Genomic DNA, 14756 nt, shown 5'->3' with positions numbered 1-14756 from the left:
TTTTTACGTACCGGTAATAGGATTTTACGGAGCCACGACAGCATTCGCACATTCCCCCCCCCCCCGTAGTTATTCACTGGTTTCTGCACCCTTTGGGGAAAGTGTGCTTGTTAAAAAATCACTCTTTAGAAGGTGATGGTATTTAGCAATGTTAAGTGTATATGTTTATGTACTAACTCAATGGCGGTGTCCCTTATACTCTGAAACACAAACTGAAGTGGTGAGGGGGATCGCCCCTTTAAATCCTGTAGGTTCCTGTCCGGAAGGTGGGCGGATCCCCTCTCTCGTAGGGGTGCTGTCGTGGCTCCGTAAAATCCTATTACCGGTACGTAAAAACCGGTTTTGGATGTCCAAAAACCGGAACCCTCACTAACAAGTCCTAAAACTTAACTTTTATTATGGATTAAAATAGTGATGTTATGCAAAACATGAAACGTTCTGTCCCTATATTGCCTAATCGATTCTATATAATGTAGAGCTGATTGCCAAATATCAGCGACACCCCGGGGTGTCAACATTATGGGGCAAACAGGACCGTTTTTCCTAGAGCACATGTCCCTCCAATGTGTTTCACCACAGATGCAGCGTAATCAGGGGATGCGACTACAGCTAGAATGGGGGACTGCCAAAAAAAGAGAAAATTATTTATTATTTATATACTTATAGCCTTTGTAATACATACTAGAGCCAATGCAATTACATGTGTCTTACTGCAAGAAGTAACTTGGGTATAACTCGGACAACTACAAGCGATGATGGCGCTTACCAGCAATCGAAACACCTTATGTGTTATAAGAAACGCTATCATAGGTTCAATTTTCCTTGGAGTGTCCTCTTCAGTGCTACTATGTTTACCAGCTACCAAGTAGAACTAGAAGGGATTTTCCTAGTAGTGGACAACTTTTTTTTTTTTTAAAGGGATTTTAAAGACTGGAAGTTTTTGTTTTTTCCTATAACCATTCATATTTTGATCGGCCGTACTCAATTTTTTGTTAGTCTATGGGACTGGCAGAGAAACCAGACCGTAGGTGCATGTGCTTGACCTCCGCAGAACCTTGTTCTCCAGGTCAGTGCGAGTCCCACCAGTCAGACTGCAGCTGTAAGTAAAGTGCCCATTTTCCTATGGTTGTAGGATAACTTTCAATTTTGGTAAACCCTGTTTAACGTTCTCAGATTTGAGTGCAGATGTTTATTTTTGTAGAGATTGATTTTCACTGCCACTTTTTTACTCCATAGTTTAACCACTCGGTGTGTATCAGTGGAAGATTCCCCATAATTTCTTTTGAGAGCTACTAAGTTTGGCATCACGGTTTCATTTTTAAGAGACTCTTTTTCTTTTAGCCTTAGGCAACTCCAAGGCATCAGCGGCAGCCCAGCAGTCCGAGGCACTTCCACAGGATCCTGATCAGTCCAAAAGCCTTCCCGTGGAGGAGCACAGTAATGGACTTGAGAAAAGTGTGAAGGGGGTTAATGGCAGCCCTCCTGGCAGTGAGGCCTGTAAAAAGGACTGTGATGCTAGCCACGGACTAGTGGAGCAGGACCCTGTCACCGGTCAGGAATCTTGTAACGATGAGGGTAAAAACGTAAAGCTGTCAGAAGCTAAGCGATCTATAGAACAAGATGATACAATCGAGGTTGCCAAATCTCAAACAAAGACTGGTGCTGCAAAAGATCTAGACTTTGACCTCTCTAGTGATAGTGACAGCGAGGCGGATGATAAAAAATCACCACCCCCTTCCTCCTCTGGGAGTGAAAGTGAATGTAAAAGAAGTTGGAGGAAGTCTAAAAAGCCAGAAAAGGTCTCTCGGGAATCTTCAGTTGAGTCTGTACCTGGCAAACCATGGACTGACAATCACAATAGTGATATCAGACTAGTATCGGAAAGTAAAGATAAGCTATTATTACAGAATGAAGCGATGGAGGTTCAAGGAGAAGAAACAGATACGCTTATTGACTTGGGAAATGGATGCACGGATAAGAAGGAGGTAGAAACTGAATCCCAGAATAGTGAGCAGTCTGGAATAACAGTAGGAGAATCTCTAGATCAGAGTATGGAAGAAGACGACGATGACAGTGAAGACCTAGATGAAGACGATCACTTAATATACCTAGAGGAGATCCTTGTCAGAGTACACACAGATTACTATGCAAAGTATGAACGATACCTCAAGAAGGAGTTGGAAGACGTTCCAGATATCCGTAAAATTGTGCCAGAGCTGAAGAGTAAAGTCCTGGAAAACACAATTATTGCTTTCAGTGGCCTTCATCCCACAAACTTTCCCATTGAGAGGACAAGGGAATGTTATCACGCCAGATCCTTAGGTGCAAAAATCAGCAAAAACCTGGCTTTAGATGATGAGGAATCAAACAAGGTGACACATCTGATTGCAGCACGAGCAGGTAGGAAAACTTGTTTCACAAGAGATAAAACAATCATAAAGGCTAAAACCATTGATTCCATAAGCTGGCTTATGCATCCATCTTTCATGTAATGTTTCCACCTCTAACATAAAATTCATGTACACTTTGCGTGCTTGAGGTTCATTCTCATAATATCAGTAATATTCAGTGCAAAATGAAGGGAAGTGGAAGCGGTTGTCTAGTTTAGAAAACATTTCCATTCAGGGAATTTCTATTTATTTGATTTTTCATGTTGTATTCAAACAACCTGTTTACAGTCATGCAGGCGCTTATGAGATAGGTCCTACTGGCAGCTCCCTAATGCCCCAATCTGGCTTGTGTGAAGGTGCTGAGAACTAGGAGTAGATCTGTCACCAGGAGCTCCTGCCTCCGCACTACTTCTGGCGGGTAGGCTTCTTAACGTTGTATGTTTATTTGTGTGTGTATTTACCGTCTCTCGTGTTTAATTTCTAGGGACTGAGAAGGTCAGACAGGCTATGAATTGTAAAAGCCTTCATGTGGTCAACCCTGACTGGCTTTGGAGCTGTCTGGAAAGGTGGGAAAAGGTAGAAGAACAGCTGTTTCCACTAAAGGAAGACTATTTGAAATCTCAGAGGTAAGTGCAGCCAGTATCATTTGGTAATGTGGAACATAAAACCATGTTTCCTCTGTCTGAATCCTATACTGAATGATAATAATAATTATATTATTATAATTAATATTATTATTATACAGGGCAGTTTGTAGCGTCCTTGAGCCAGCCAGGGAGATCGACCTGCAGGATTGGAAATATAGCTCTGGCCTGCAATACAGGATGCTGCAAGTCAAGGAAAAATATATATGACTGGGAGAATTTTCTTTCTTGACCAATATTCTGTTAGCCTTTAACCCCTTCATGACCTTGGCATTTTCCGTGTTCGTTTTTTGCTCCCCTCCTTCCCAGAACCATAACTTTTTTATTTTTCCGTCAATATGGCCATGTGAGGGCTTATTTTTTGTGAAACCAGTTGTACTTTTGAACAACATCATTGGTTTTACCATGTCGTCTAGTAGAAAACTGGAAAAAAATTCCAAGTGCGTTGAAATTGCAAAAAAAAAGTGCAATCCCACACTTGTTGTCTGTTCGGCTTTTTTGCTAGGTTCACTAAATGCTAAAACTGACCTGCCACTATGATTCTGCAGGTCATTACGAGTTAATAGACACCAAACATGTCCAGGTTCTCTTTTATCTAAGTGGTGAAAAAAAAATTCCAAACTTTGATTAAAAAAAAAAAAAAAAAAAATGCGCCATTTTCTGATACCCGTAGTGTCTCCTTTTTTCATGATCTGGGGTCAGTTGAGGGCTTATTTTTTGCGTTCCAAGCTGACGTTTTTATTTATACCACTTTTGGGCCGATACGTTCTTTTGATCGCCCGTTATTGCATTTTAATGCAATGTCGCGGCAACCAAAAAAACGTAATTCTGGCGTTTCTAATTTTTTTTCTTGCTACGCCATTTAGCGTTCAAGTTAATCCTTTTTATTGATCAGGCGATTCTGAACGCGGCGATACCAAATATGTGTAGGTTTAAATTTTTTTTTTGTTTGTTTGTTTTATTTTGAATTGGGGCGAAAGGGGGGTGATTTAAACTTTTATATTTTATTTTTTTCACATTTTTTTAAAACTTTTTTTTACTTTTGTCATGCTTCAATAGCCTCCATGGGAGGCTAGAAGCTGGCACAACTGGATCAGCTCAGCTACATGGGAGCGATCTGATGATCGCTTCTATGTAGCTGAATTCCTGCATTGCTATGAGCGCCGACCACAAGGTGGCGCTCACAGCTATCCGGCATCAGCAACCATAGAGGTCCCAAGGACCTCTATGGTTACTATGCAGACGCATCGCTGACCCCCGATCATGTGACTGGGGTCGGCGATGCGCTCATTTCTGGCCCGATGGCCGGAAGCGCCGGTTAAATGCCGCTGTCAGCGTTTGACAGCGGCATTTAACTAGTTAATAGCTTCGGGTGGATCACGATTCCACCCGTCGCTATTGCGGTCACATGTCAGCTGTTCAAAACAGCTGACATGTCCCGGCTTTGATGTGGGCTCACCGCCGGAACTATCCCGTCCGAGGTCAGAAAGGGGTTAAAGTAATTGTTCATCGTCGCAAAAAAGCAGTAAGAAATTATTAGGGTATGTGTCCACGTGCAGTAAGCGCTGCGTGTTTGACGCTGCATAGAGACGCAGCGTCAAACACGCAGCGTCCAGATGTTACAGCATAGTGGAGGGGATTTAATGAAATCCTGTCTCCACTATGCGTGGTAACACGCACGCGGCGGCCCTGCGACTCCGGACATGCTGCGCGTCTTTTCAGATCGCAGCATGTCCGTATATCTTGCAGTGACGCTGCGTCGCTGCAAGATATAGCACAGGGCCCTATGCGATGGGTGCGATGATGCCGGATGTGTGCTATGAACACATCCGGCATCATCGCGTCCCCAGAAGGGGCGGAGCTTAGCGCAGAGCGGCAACGCCGCTCCGACTAAACCGCCGGCCTTCCTGAAGGTGGACACATACCCTTAGACTATAGACAAAGTGCTGTGTATATTGAGGGTGAGCATGAAACTATTCTGATAGTATAAGTGTTATGTGTTGGTCCTGAGAAATTAATGGCTAGTGCGTAGGGCTGTATGTTGGTAATACACAATTCACATATGGCAGCAGTGATTGGTGGAGGTCTGACTGCTCTGAATACGGCTCATTACTACTCTGAAGTGGTAGTGTAGTACTACTATAGCTCTGTGCTACTTCAACCTCTTTTAATACCACATTTGTTTATGGACGTTTCAAGTTTGGTGCGTTATTATAGTCAATTGCTGACTAACTATCCAGAAAATGCAGCTTGGTCCTCGGAGAAGACAAATTGGTGTGGACCTTCTTAAAATATTATATACATAGACATACAGTAAAACAGTGATGTTCTCCAACATGAGACAAGTTCCTCCGACCCCCCCGCATAGACAAACATCCTCTACCCCTCACAGCGAAGGCACCCCCTGCAGAGAAAAACATCATGCACCCCCCGACCCCTCAGGGTATGTGCAGACTGTCAGTAAACGCTGCGATTTGGATGCTGTGTACTTGTGCAACGTCCAACTTGCAGCGTCCAGATGTTACAGCATAGTGGTCGGCATCTCAGAAAGTCTCATGTCCATTGTGCATCCACTGACAGGTCACCTGTGGAGATGGACATGCGGCGCATCTCTCCAGACAGCACCATGCCCATTTCTCTTGTGGGCGTTGGTCTCCGCAAGAGAAGTGTCACCAATAGAATGTTCAGTGAACACATGCGGATTCACCTGCAAACCTGCATCCAAAGTGCTGCCGCTTCCAGATCATGTGCACCCGGCCCCACAGTCAGGGCCTCCCTTATGAGACAAAGCGACTCGGTGATATCCTCCCAAATGTGATGAGTACCCCCTACTTTTCACAGCAAGGATCTCCCGCATGACACAAACACCGCCACAGCAGTGTCCTCCCGCAGAGATAAACATCAGTGATGTCCTCTTACACAAAACACACACACACACGTCCTCCTGCACAAGATGAGCACCCCCTAGCCCTCACAGCATGTGCCTCCCACATGAGCCAAGCACCCCCACACAGCAAAGGTGTCCCTTCGCAACACAACAAGGGGGCTCAGCAGAAGTTCCCCTCCTCCCCCGGCTATGACTGAGAAATTAGAAGACCAATTGAGTTTTGTAAAAGGAGACTTGACAGAAAAGTATATATCAAGGGCCTGTATATGGAAAAAAATAATACTCTGTAAAATGTTCACCTTAGTTTGGATATTGTATGTACAGTGCTGTGGCCTAATACTCTTCTTTTAATGTCTGCCATTTATTTCCTTCCAACAGAGCCATTAGTCCAACCACTTTTCCAGAATTTCACAGTGCGTTTCAAACACCTCTCTTTCACCCAACCCCAATCCATCCGAAGACACAGCCTGGTCCGGAAGTGCGGCAGTATGACCCAGTAACTGGGAAACTCATCCGGAAAGCATCCCAAAGTTCCAGTCAGTCCCCATATATACAAGCACCTTGTCCGTCTCTAAATGTACCTGTCCACGGAGAGCATTCATCCTTCAGGTACAAGAATCTGTAAGGCAGGGCCGCAGTTAAACATGATGCTGTCCTGTATTTTGTGTGTTCTTTTGTTCAGATTTTTGTCAGAAAGTGTAATTTAATAAACATTGTAAAGGAAATAACGATGTATTCATTGTGTGCTGTATACCTAGATTTCTGTATGTACCAGGTGGGTGGGCATTGTGTTGGGTATAGCGAATCCACTAAATGAGGAAACGTTTTGTTTCCTAAAATCTTTCTTACAGACGGAATTAAAGTGAAGTGAAGTGCAGATATGGGGAAGTTTGCTTTAAGGGAATTTGTCACCAAGTTTTTTCCACTTCATCCGAAAGCAGCATAATGTAAGTGCAGAGACCCTGATTCCAGCTATATAACCCTGCCCACACCTCTGGCAGTTGTGTACACTGTACATGCGAATAAATCTGCTAATCAGTGTTGCGGGCCGGGTTATACAGAGCTCCACATTCGGAGCACTGGTTGAGCTGCAGCAGATAAAAACGTTTTTAAATAAAACTGTAACAAGCAGCCCAGTAAGAGACACATCAGTGGAATCAGGGTCTCTGCCCCTACATCATGCTGCTCTCATAGTTACATAGTTATTAAGGTTGAAGGAAGACTATAAGTCCATCTAGTTCAACCCATAGCCTAACCTAACATGCCCTAACATGTTGATCCAGAGGAAGGCAAAAAAACCCATGTGGCAAAGAGTAAGCTCCACCTTGGGGAAAAAAATTCCTTCCCGACTCCACATACGGCAATCAGACTAGTTTCCTGGATCAACACCCTAACAAGGAATCTAGTGTATATACCCTGTAACATTATACTTTTCCAGAAAGGTATCCAGTCCCCTCTTAAATTTAAGTAATGAATCACTCATTACAACATCATACGGCAGAGAGTTCCATAGTCTCACTGCTCTTACAGTAAAGAATCCGCCGTCTGTTATTATGCTTAAACCTTTTTTCCTCCAAACGCAGAGGATGCCCCCATGTCCCTGTTTCAGGTCTATGATTAAAAAGATCATCAGAGAGGTCTTTGTACTGTCCCCTCATACTGTATATTTATACATTAAAATAAGATCACCCCTTAGTGTTCGTTTTTCCAAACTAAATAGCCCCAAGTGTAATAACCTATCTTGGTATTGCAGACCCCCCCAGTCCTCTAATAACCTTGGTCGCTCTTCTCTGCACCCGCTCCAGTTCAGCTATGTGACTAGTGACTTGTATAGAGGTAAAATTATGTTCTCCTCATGAGCATCTATGCCTCTTTTAATACATCCCATTATTTTATTTGCCTTTGTAGCAGCTGCCTGACACTGGCCAATGAATATGAGTTTGTCATCCACCCATATTCCCAGGTCTTTTTCATTGACCGTTTTGCCCAGAGTTTTAGAATTAAGCACATAGTTATGCATCTTATTACTTCTACCCAAGTGCATGACCTTACATTTATCCCCATTAAAGCTCATTTGCCATTTATCAGCCCAAGCTTCTAGTTTACATAAATCATCCTGTAATATAAAATTGTAAGAGACACATCAGTGGAATCGGGGTCTCTGTCCCTACATCATGCTGCTCTCAGATGGGGTAACAAAAACTTGGTGACAGATGCCCTTCAATTAAGGGTCTCTAAAGCAAACTTCCTCACTAATCATTCACTGTAAGAGGTATTTAAAAAGAACCTGTCACATAAAAAAATATTACCCTGTGGATCTTGGGTTAATCTGAAGATTAATAGTGCTCTGAAGCTACCCAGTTCACGCAATGGCTGCTGGGAGGTATTTTAATTTATTCCTCCTGGCTGCCTCGGGTTTTCAGACATGGGTCTGGACTTCATTCACTGCTCAGTACGTCGTGAGCTGCTGCTGTAACAGAGCCCCCAGCACTAACTGACAGCCAGCTCAGTATTACAGCTGGCTGTCAGTCAAAGCACGCCAAAGGCAACGCTATAGCCACTCGCTTCTTACTGAGCGCTGACTGAAGCTGCGTTGGCCTGGTGCAAGTTTACATGCAAACAATTTATAACATTTTTGTAACTCGGATCCGTTTTCTGTGGCACCACTGTTAACAAGTTGCCACTTGTGCTTCCTTCCATTAAAGCTACACTCACAAATCTGTATATATTTTTACATTTGTACAAAACCTCATTTTTTCCATGTGGCTTCTGTCTTTCATCAGAGTTGCATGTGTGTTGGTTTTTTTCTTTGTTCTTTTAATTTGATTAAAAAAAAAAACTGAAGCAAGTAGTGTGAAATTTTTTTTTGTTTATTTTTAAATGGATTGGTGGAATAGAGGTGAAACACGTAAGGAACAGTGAAGTACCAGTAGGTCTTCCATGTTTTATCCGTTTTATCTGGATCCTCATAGACTGACGTGATCAAGTCTGAACCTCAAAACAACTAAGGATAGGACGTGCGCTGATGTCCTTTTTTTGTTCGCCCAGAGCATATGCTCAGTCTCACAGATCCGACACTTGGATCCTTAAAACTTTATGGGTCCCCATGCTGTCTGAGAAAGAAACTCTGCACATTTGTGAATTCATCCTGTGATTGTCTCCTAAAGATTGATGGTACTCCCTTATGAGGCGTTGTTAATTCCACAGCGTTTTACAGACATCATCGCTGTCCCCATCGGGGCTCACAATCTAGAGTCCAAATCAGTATGTCTTTGGAGTGTGGGAGGAAACCGGAGTACCCGGAGGAAACCCACGCAAACACGGGGAGAACATACAAACTCCTTGCAGATGTTGTCCTTGGTGGGATTTGAGCCACTGTGCTGCCAGCCCCTTTTTGCCTGAATGATGACCAGGCGAGTAATTTTCTCAGATGCTGGTATGACGGGAGGGGAGGCTTCTGTCGGCAATATAGAATAAGTGAATGGCCTGCCTTGTAATGTAGGAGTTGTCCACCCAATAGAGAAAACATCCTGTCCCCCGCCATCCCACGGCATGCTTTGTTTCTTGCTTCTTCATTGATTCGGCCAGTAATGATTCACTCCCTGAACCCACTGTGGATCCTGAATGATAGATGATTAACTAGTCCAGATTAACACTCAATAGTAACCTTTTCTTTCCACCAACTGTTGTGGGAGTTCTTGGTCTTCGGAGAGATAAGGACATTGCTAGCTTTGCTGATCATATTCACCTTTTGGGACTTCAAGAATCAAGATGAATAAGGTCAAGAAAATGCAGCCAAGCACTGCAGCGCTAGGGCTAGAAACAGGCTGGTGACATCTGTGGAAGTGCGGCATGAGGACGGCTATTACTGGGTGATGAAATATACGGATTTTTCAAAGAATTACATCTTTAATTTTTCTATAATACTTTTACGTTCTCTCTTTATATGAAATGATGGCTCCACTATATGTGGTCACAGGCACTTTATTAAAAGCCATAATTTTCTTGCTGTTTTTTTTTTTTTTAAACCATCCATTAGAATTAATATGGGGATATGCGATTGAAGCCCGCACTTGTTATATTCTAAAGTAACAGTGTAAAAAAAAAAGTTCTCTGGGGCTTTCTAGTTTGATGACGTTTAATAAAGAATTTTGATCTGAGTAATGAAAGCCAAAACTGACTGAAATGGCGCTGTAAGGGAAGCCTAAGATTCCTCCCAGTGGGGAGGACAATGCACAGGAAGCACATGTGTTAAGTTTACGGCATGCACCATATCATCTAAGTATGGGAATATGTTTCTATTGACAGAGTAGTTCAGCCTCATGAAGAGCAAATGTTTGATGATGAAGAGCTGCCTACGGAAAGTACAGGAGAGGAGCAGTCGGGCCCGGCGCGGAGAAAACGTCAGCCAAGCATGTCTGAAACTATGCCTTTATACACACTGTGTAAAGAGGACCTGGAGAGCATGGATAAAGAAGTAAGCCTAATAACTGACATACCTAGCTAACATAAAACCAAAAAGTCACTGCTATTGAAACTATCGATTGTCTTCGGGAGTCTGCTGTAAAAATCCACTTTACTATTCACATGTGCAATGTTTAATGTCTCATACCAGTTCATTGCTTTTGTCCCTTTAAAGGGAAGGTACCGCGTTTGTAGGTCATTAATAAATCACTGTAATGTAACATAACATGCTGCTATAAGCAAGTTTGAAATGCATGCGAAACAGATTTCATGTGTTATATGAGTTTAAAGAATGCACTGGGGGCTGACATCTTGGTTTTGCAGCAGTAGCACGACACTATCAGTGTCAGATTACGGCACCCCATGGACATAGGGTTAGCGCTGGTCTATTATCTCCTATCTGTAACATTGCAGCAGCAATACTCCCCCTAGTGGTAAACATGTATATTTGTAGAAAAATATATAATATTTTTCATATAGAAATGTTTGCAAACAGTGCAAACATTGCAATAATAAATTTTAATTACTATTTTAAGCTTAATTTCACAAAAAAATTTCCTTTTGGAAATTGTAGGTCTTATCATTTCATGAATTATTTGTTACGCGATGCCATCTATTGGCTAATTTATATATGTTTTTTTTTTTTTTGTATTTTAGTTAGGCCGGGTTCACATTGCATCCTGGCAGTCCGTTAGACGGACTACGTTACACCACGTCATAAACGCGGTGTAACGTAGTCCGTTAAGGCCGCCATTGACTGCAATGTCGGACGCATCGCTAGCTCACGCCCACAATGGGCATGCACTAGGGATGTGCCGTCATTTAGTGACGGACCCGGAGACGTGGGCTGCAGCATTTCCGGGTCCGTCACTGCTAGCGCAGAGAGAGCTAGCAGATGCTCTATCTGCGCTAGCGCTATTAAACGTCGGCACTTGCGCTAACAGCAGCCCGTTAGCGTATGTGCTAACGCAGTGTGAACCCGGCTTTAGCAGTTTCCAGTAAATATGTATTTTATCTAAATTCCGTATTAATGCTAATACTGGTTGTCACCCTTTTTTTTAGGCCAGTCTCACACGTCCAGATAATTCCGGTACCGGAGAAAACGGTACCAGAGTTATCCGTGTCCGTGTGCTCACGTAGGCCATCCGTGTGATGTCCGTGAGTACGTTTTTAGGGTCCGTGTGCTGTAAGTGTGCTGTCCGTTTGCTGTATGTGTGTCCGTGTACTGCAACAATGTTTACAATTTTAACCCTATGACAGGAAAAAACGCACACGGATGGCACACTGACAGCATCCGTGCGCGGTATGTGTTTACACGGACCCAATAACTTTAATGGGTCCGTGTGATCCGTGCGCTCCCACGAACACTGACATGTCTCAGTTTTTGCAAACGGACACACGGTCCGTGAAAACACGCTGACATGTGCAGAGACACATTTATTTTAATGTGTCTACATGAGTCAGTGTCTCCGGTACGTGAGGAAATTGTCACCACACGTCCTGAAGCCACTGACTTGTGAAACCGGCCTTAATCTGGTTTGCTGTTCTAATGGTGCAGAACCAGATATTATTATTATTGTACATTTTTATAGCGCCATTTATTCCATGGCGCTTTACATGTGAAAAGGGGGCAAATATAGACAAATACAACTAAACATGAGCAAAAAACAAGGCACAGCGGTACATAAGGTGACTAGATACTGTATTGATTATGGTTTAAATTGCCTTACAATTGTTATTCTCTGAGACTGATTGCTAATATTGGTTTTCCCCCAAAAGAAACACACTCACCAGACACCAATTACGGTAGAGTTGGCAACTGGATGGGTGTTCTCACACAAATTTGCTTCATGGTCAGGTCCCCCTGACTGTGTTTGGCACTGACCAGAAGCAGAAAGAACGCTCAGTAGTGAAGTGATAATGGAACTTGATCTTTGTACAAGAGCTGCAGTGCAATGCTGCTGGAACGGCGAGAAACCAGACAAGGGCGAAGATCTCGGTGTGACAGCCCATCCTCCATCGGCACTTGCTAACTCTATTTGTTTGGGGTCTGGTGAGTGCAATTCATTTGGGGGTGTCTGCTCTCTTTGATGAAGGGTTGACTATTCTATTCTATAACTTTTTTAGCTGCCTGGACACTTTATTATTGAACCTCAGCTAGGGCTTATGTTCGGGGTAGGTCTTATTTTCGAGGAAACCATGTGACCTCTAAAGATTAAAACTGTCCCAAGCCCTGATCAGATGGGTTTCCGGTCAACCACTTCATACACCACCCGCCGATAGGTTTTTTTTCTTTTGCCTGTTCACTGAGGCTCTGTGACTAATTGGAGCACCACCACCATCTCCACAGACTTTTTCCAGAGTGGAGCAGTTGCCCATATCAACCCATGAGGTTCCTGCGATTGACCTCTCAGAAACAAAGATTGGAATGATGTTGCTTGCATATGGGGAATTAGGTTTGATAAATTTGCCCAGATGTCTCTGAATTTATTTAGATCTAAACGGCCCTCTCCATTTTAAAGGCGGAATATTTTCTTTTTTTTCTTACAAGGCAAATTCTAAGAACAAGAGCATCCATAAGGTAGTTGGCCACGCAAAGGACTATCTGTTCACATAGCATTCTGCTAAGAAAAAAAATCTGCCTTTTCTCCTGTTTGTTTTTCTTTGAAAATGCGGCTGATTCACAGCAGCTTATACTGTTCAAGGAAAATATCTTAAATCTTGCCTTTCCTTCTGCGGATGTGTGCACATGTGAATACTAGCCAGAATGGCTGACATTTCCAAGTGTTGTATGCTTACTTTTTCTGGACGGTAAGTATTGATGTGCGTGTCATGAGACATCGGGAGCCGTGCTTATTAATTTGTGTGAGTAATTCTGCCTGTCTTGTATTGATTCATGCCGCTGCACTCAATATTTGCTTAACTACCAGCAATGTAATGGAACGTAACCTGAACAAGCTGTGGGTAGGTGAAACGGTGCAAACTAATTAGAAGCCCCAGCCCCTCCAAGAGTGGAGTTATTTTAGAGGAAATGTTAATTCAGCTGTACTGTCCAGTGCAGCAAACACTAATCCCCATCTTATACCTCATAGATCACTTTTTCCTCAGTGGTGCTGAAAGAAAAAACATGTTTTGAGATTTTTTTTTTCCCTCCTGTTTTTTTTTAATGTAATATATAACTAATATTCCATGCAAAAATTGTAAATTCTACAGACCTGCAACTTGCTGTAACAATTATGTCTGTTTTTGAACAAAATGAAATCTCTTATGTATTTGCCACATGTCTGTAGACGGTCCTCATTTTTTTCCCACCTTTAATTTGCTCCATTAACCCCCTTCTGTTTTAGCGTGTTTTTTTTCCCCCTCCCCCTTCTTCCCAGAGCTATGACTTTTACTTTTCTGTCCACATAGACATGTGAGGGCTTGTATTTTTGCTGGATGAGTTGTATTTTTGGATGACACCATTCATATTACCACATAGTATACTCAATAAACTGAGCAAAAATTCCAATAGGGGAGACATTGTGGAAAAAAAAAAGCAATTCTGACAGTACATTATTTTTTGGGAATTGTTTTTACTGTGTTCATTTTTGTGGTAAGAATAACCTCACAGTATGATTCTCCTCATCAGTATGTATATATTACGGTTTCTGATGCCATTTTTCCCCCAAGACCTGTAATGTTTTTATTTCTCGGTCTATTGATACCATTTCAACAAGCTCATACGGAAGTTGCATTTCTAAAAAAAAAATTGAAGAAAAGCTTTTCACTGTAGAAGAGGGCTAAAGGTACCGTTACACTAAATGACTTACCAACGATCACGACCAGCGATACGACCTGACCGTGATCGTTGGTAAGTCGTTGTGTGGTCACTGGGGAGCTGTCACACAGACAGCTCTCTCCAGCGACCAACGATCAGGGGAACGACTTCGGCATCGTTGAAACTGTCTTCAACTATGCCGAAGTCCCCGGGTAAACATCGGGTTACTAAGTGCAGGGCCGCGCTTAGTAACCCGATATTTATCCTGGTTACCATTGTAAAAGTAAAAAAAAAAAAACACTACATACTCACATTCCGATGTGTCACGTCCCCCGCCGTCAGCTTCCCGCACTGACTGTGTCAGCGCCGGCTGTAAAGCAGAGCACAGCGGTGACGTCACCGCTGTGCTCTGCTTTACGGCCGGCGCTGACAGTCAGTGAGTGCAGGGATCCGGACGACGGGGGACGTGACAGACATCGGAATGTGAGTATGTACTGTTTTTTTTTTTTTTGTGTGTGTTTTTTTTTTTTACTTTTGCAATGGTAACCAGGGTAAATATCGGGTTACTAAGCGCGGCCCTGCACTTAGTAACCCGATGTTTACCCTAGTTA

At 42.9% G+C, this 14756-nt stretch overlaps 1 protein-coding gene across 1 annotated transcript in view; it reads left to right on the top strand.

Annotated features, from left to right (window-relative positions):
- Window positions 1-14756, top strand: part of CTDP1 (CTD phosphatase subunit 1) — a 193930-nt gene that overhangs the window by 86302 nt on the left and 92872 nt on the right. Inside the window, exons 8-11 of the mRNA XM_069730928.1 lie at window positions 1342-2400; window positions 2875-3016; window positions 6300-6530; window positions 10230-10398. Coding sequence (XP_069587029.1) covers window positions 1342-2400; window positions 2875-3016; window positions 6300-6530; window positions 10230-10398 — 1601 coding nt within the window. The remainder of the gene's footprint in view (window positions 1-1341; window positions 2401-2874; window positions 3017-6299; window positions 6531-10229; window positions 10399-14756) is intronic.

Source organism: Ranitomeya imitator, chromosome 6 (assembly GCF_032444005.1).
Source record: "Ranitomeya imitator isolate aRanImi1 chromosome 6, aRanImi1.pri, whole genome shotgun sequence".
In the NCBI taxonomy this organism is placed as follows: domain Eukaryota; kingdom Metazoa; phylum Chordata; class Amphibia; order Anura; family Dendrobatidae; genus Ranitomeya; species Ranitomeya imitator.
This window is presented reverse-complemented; position numbering and strand designations above follow the sequence as displayed.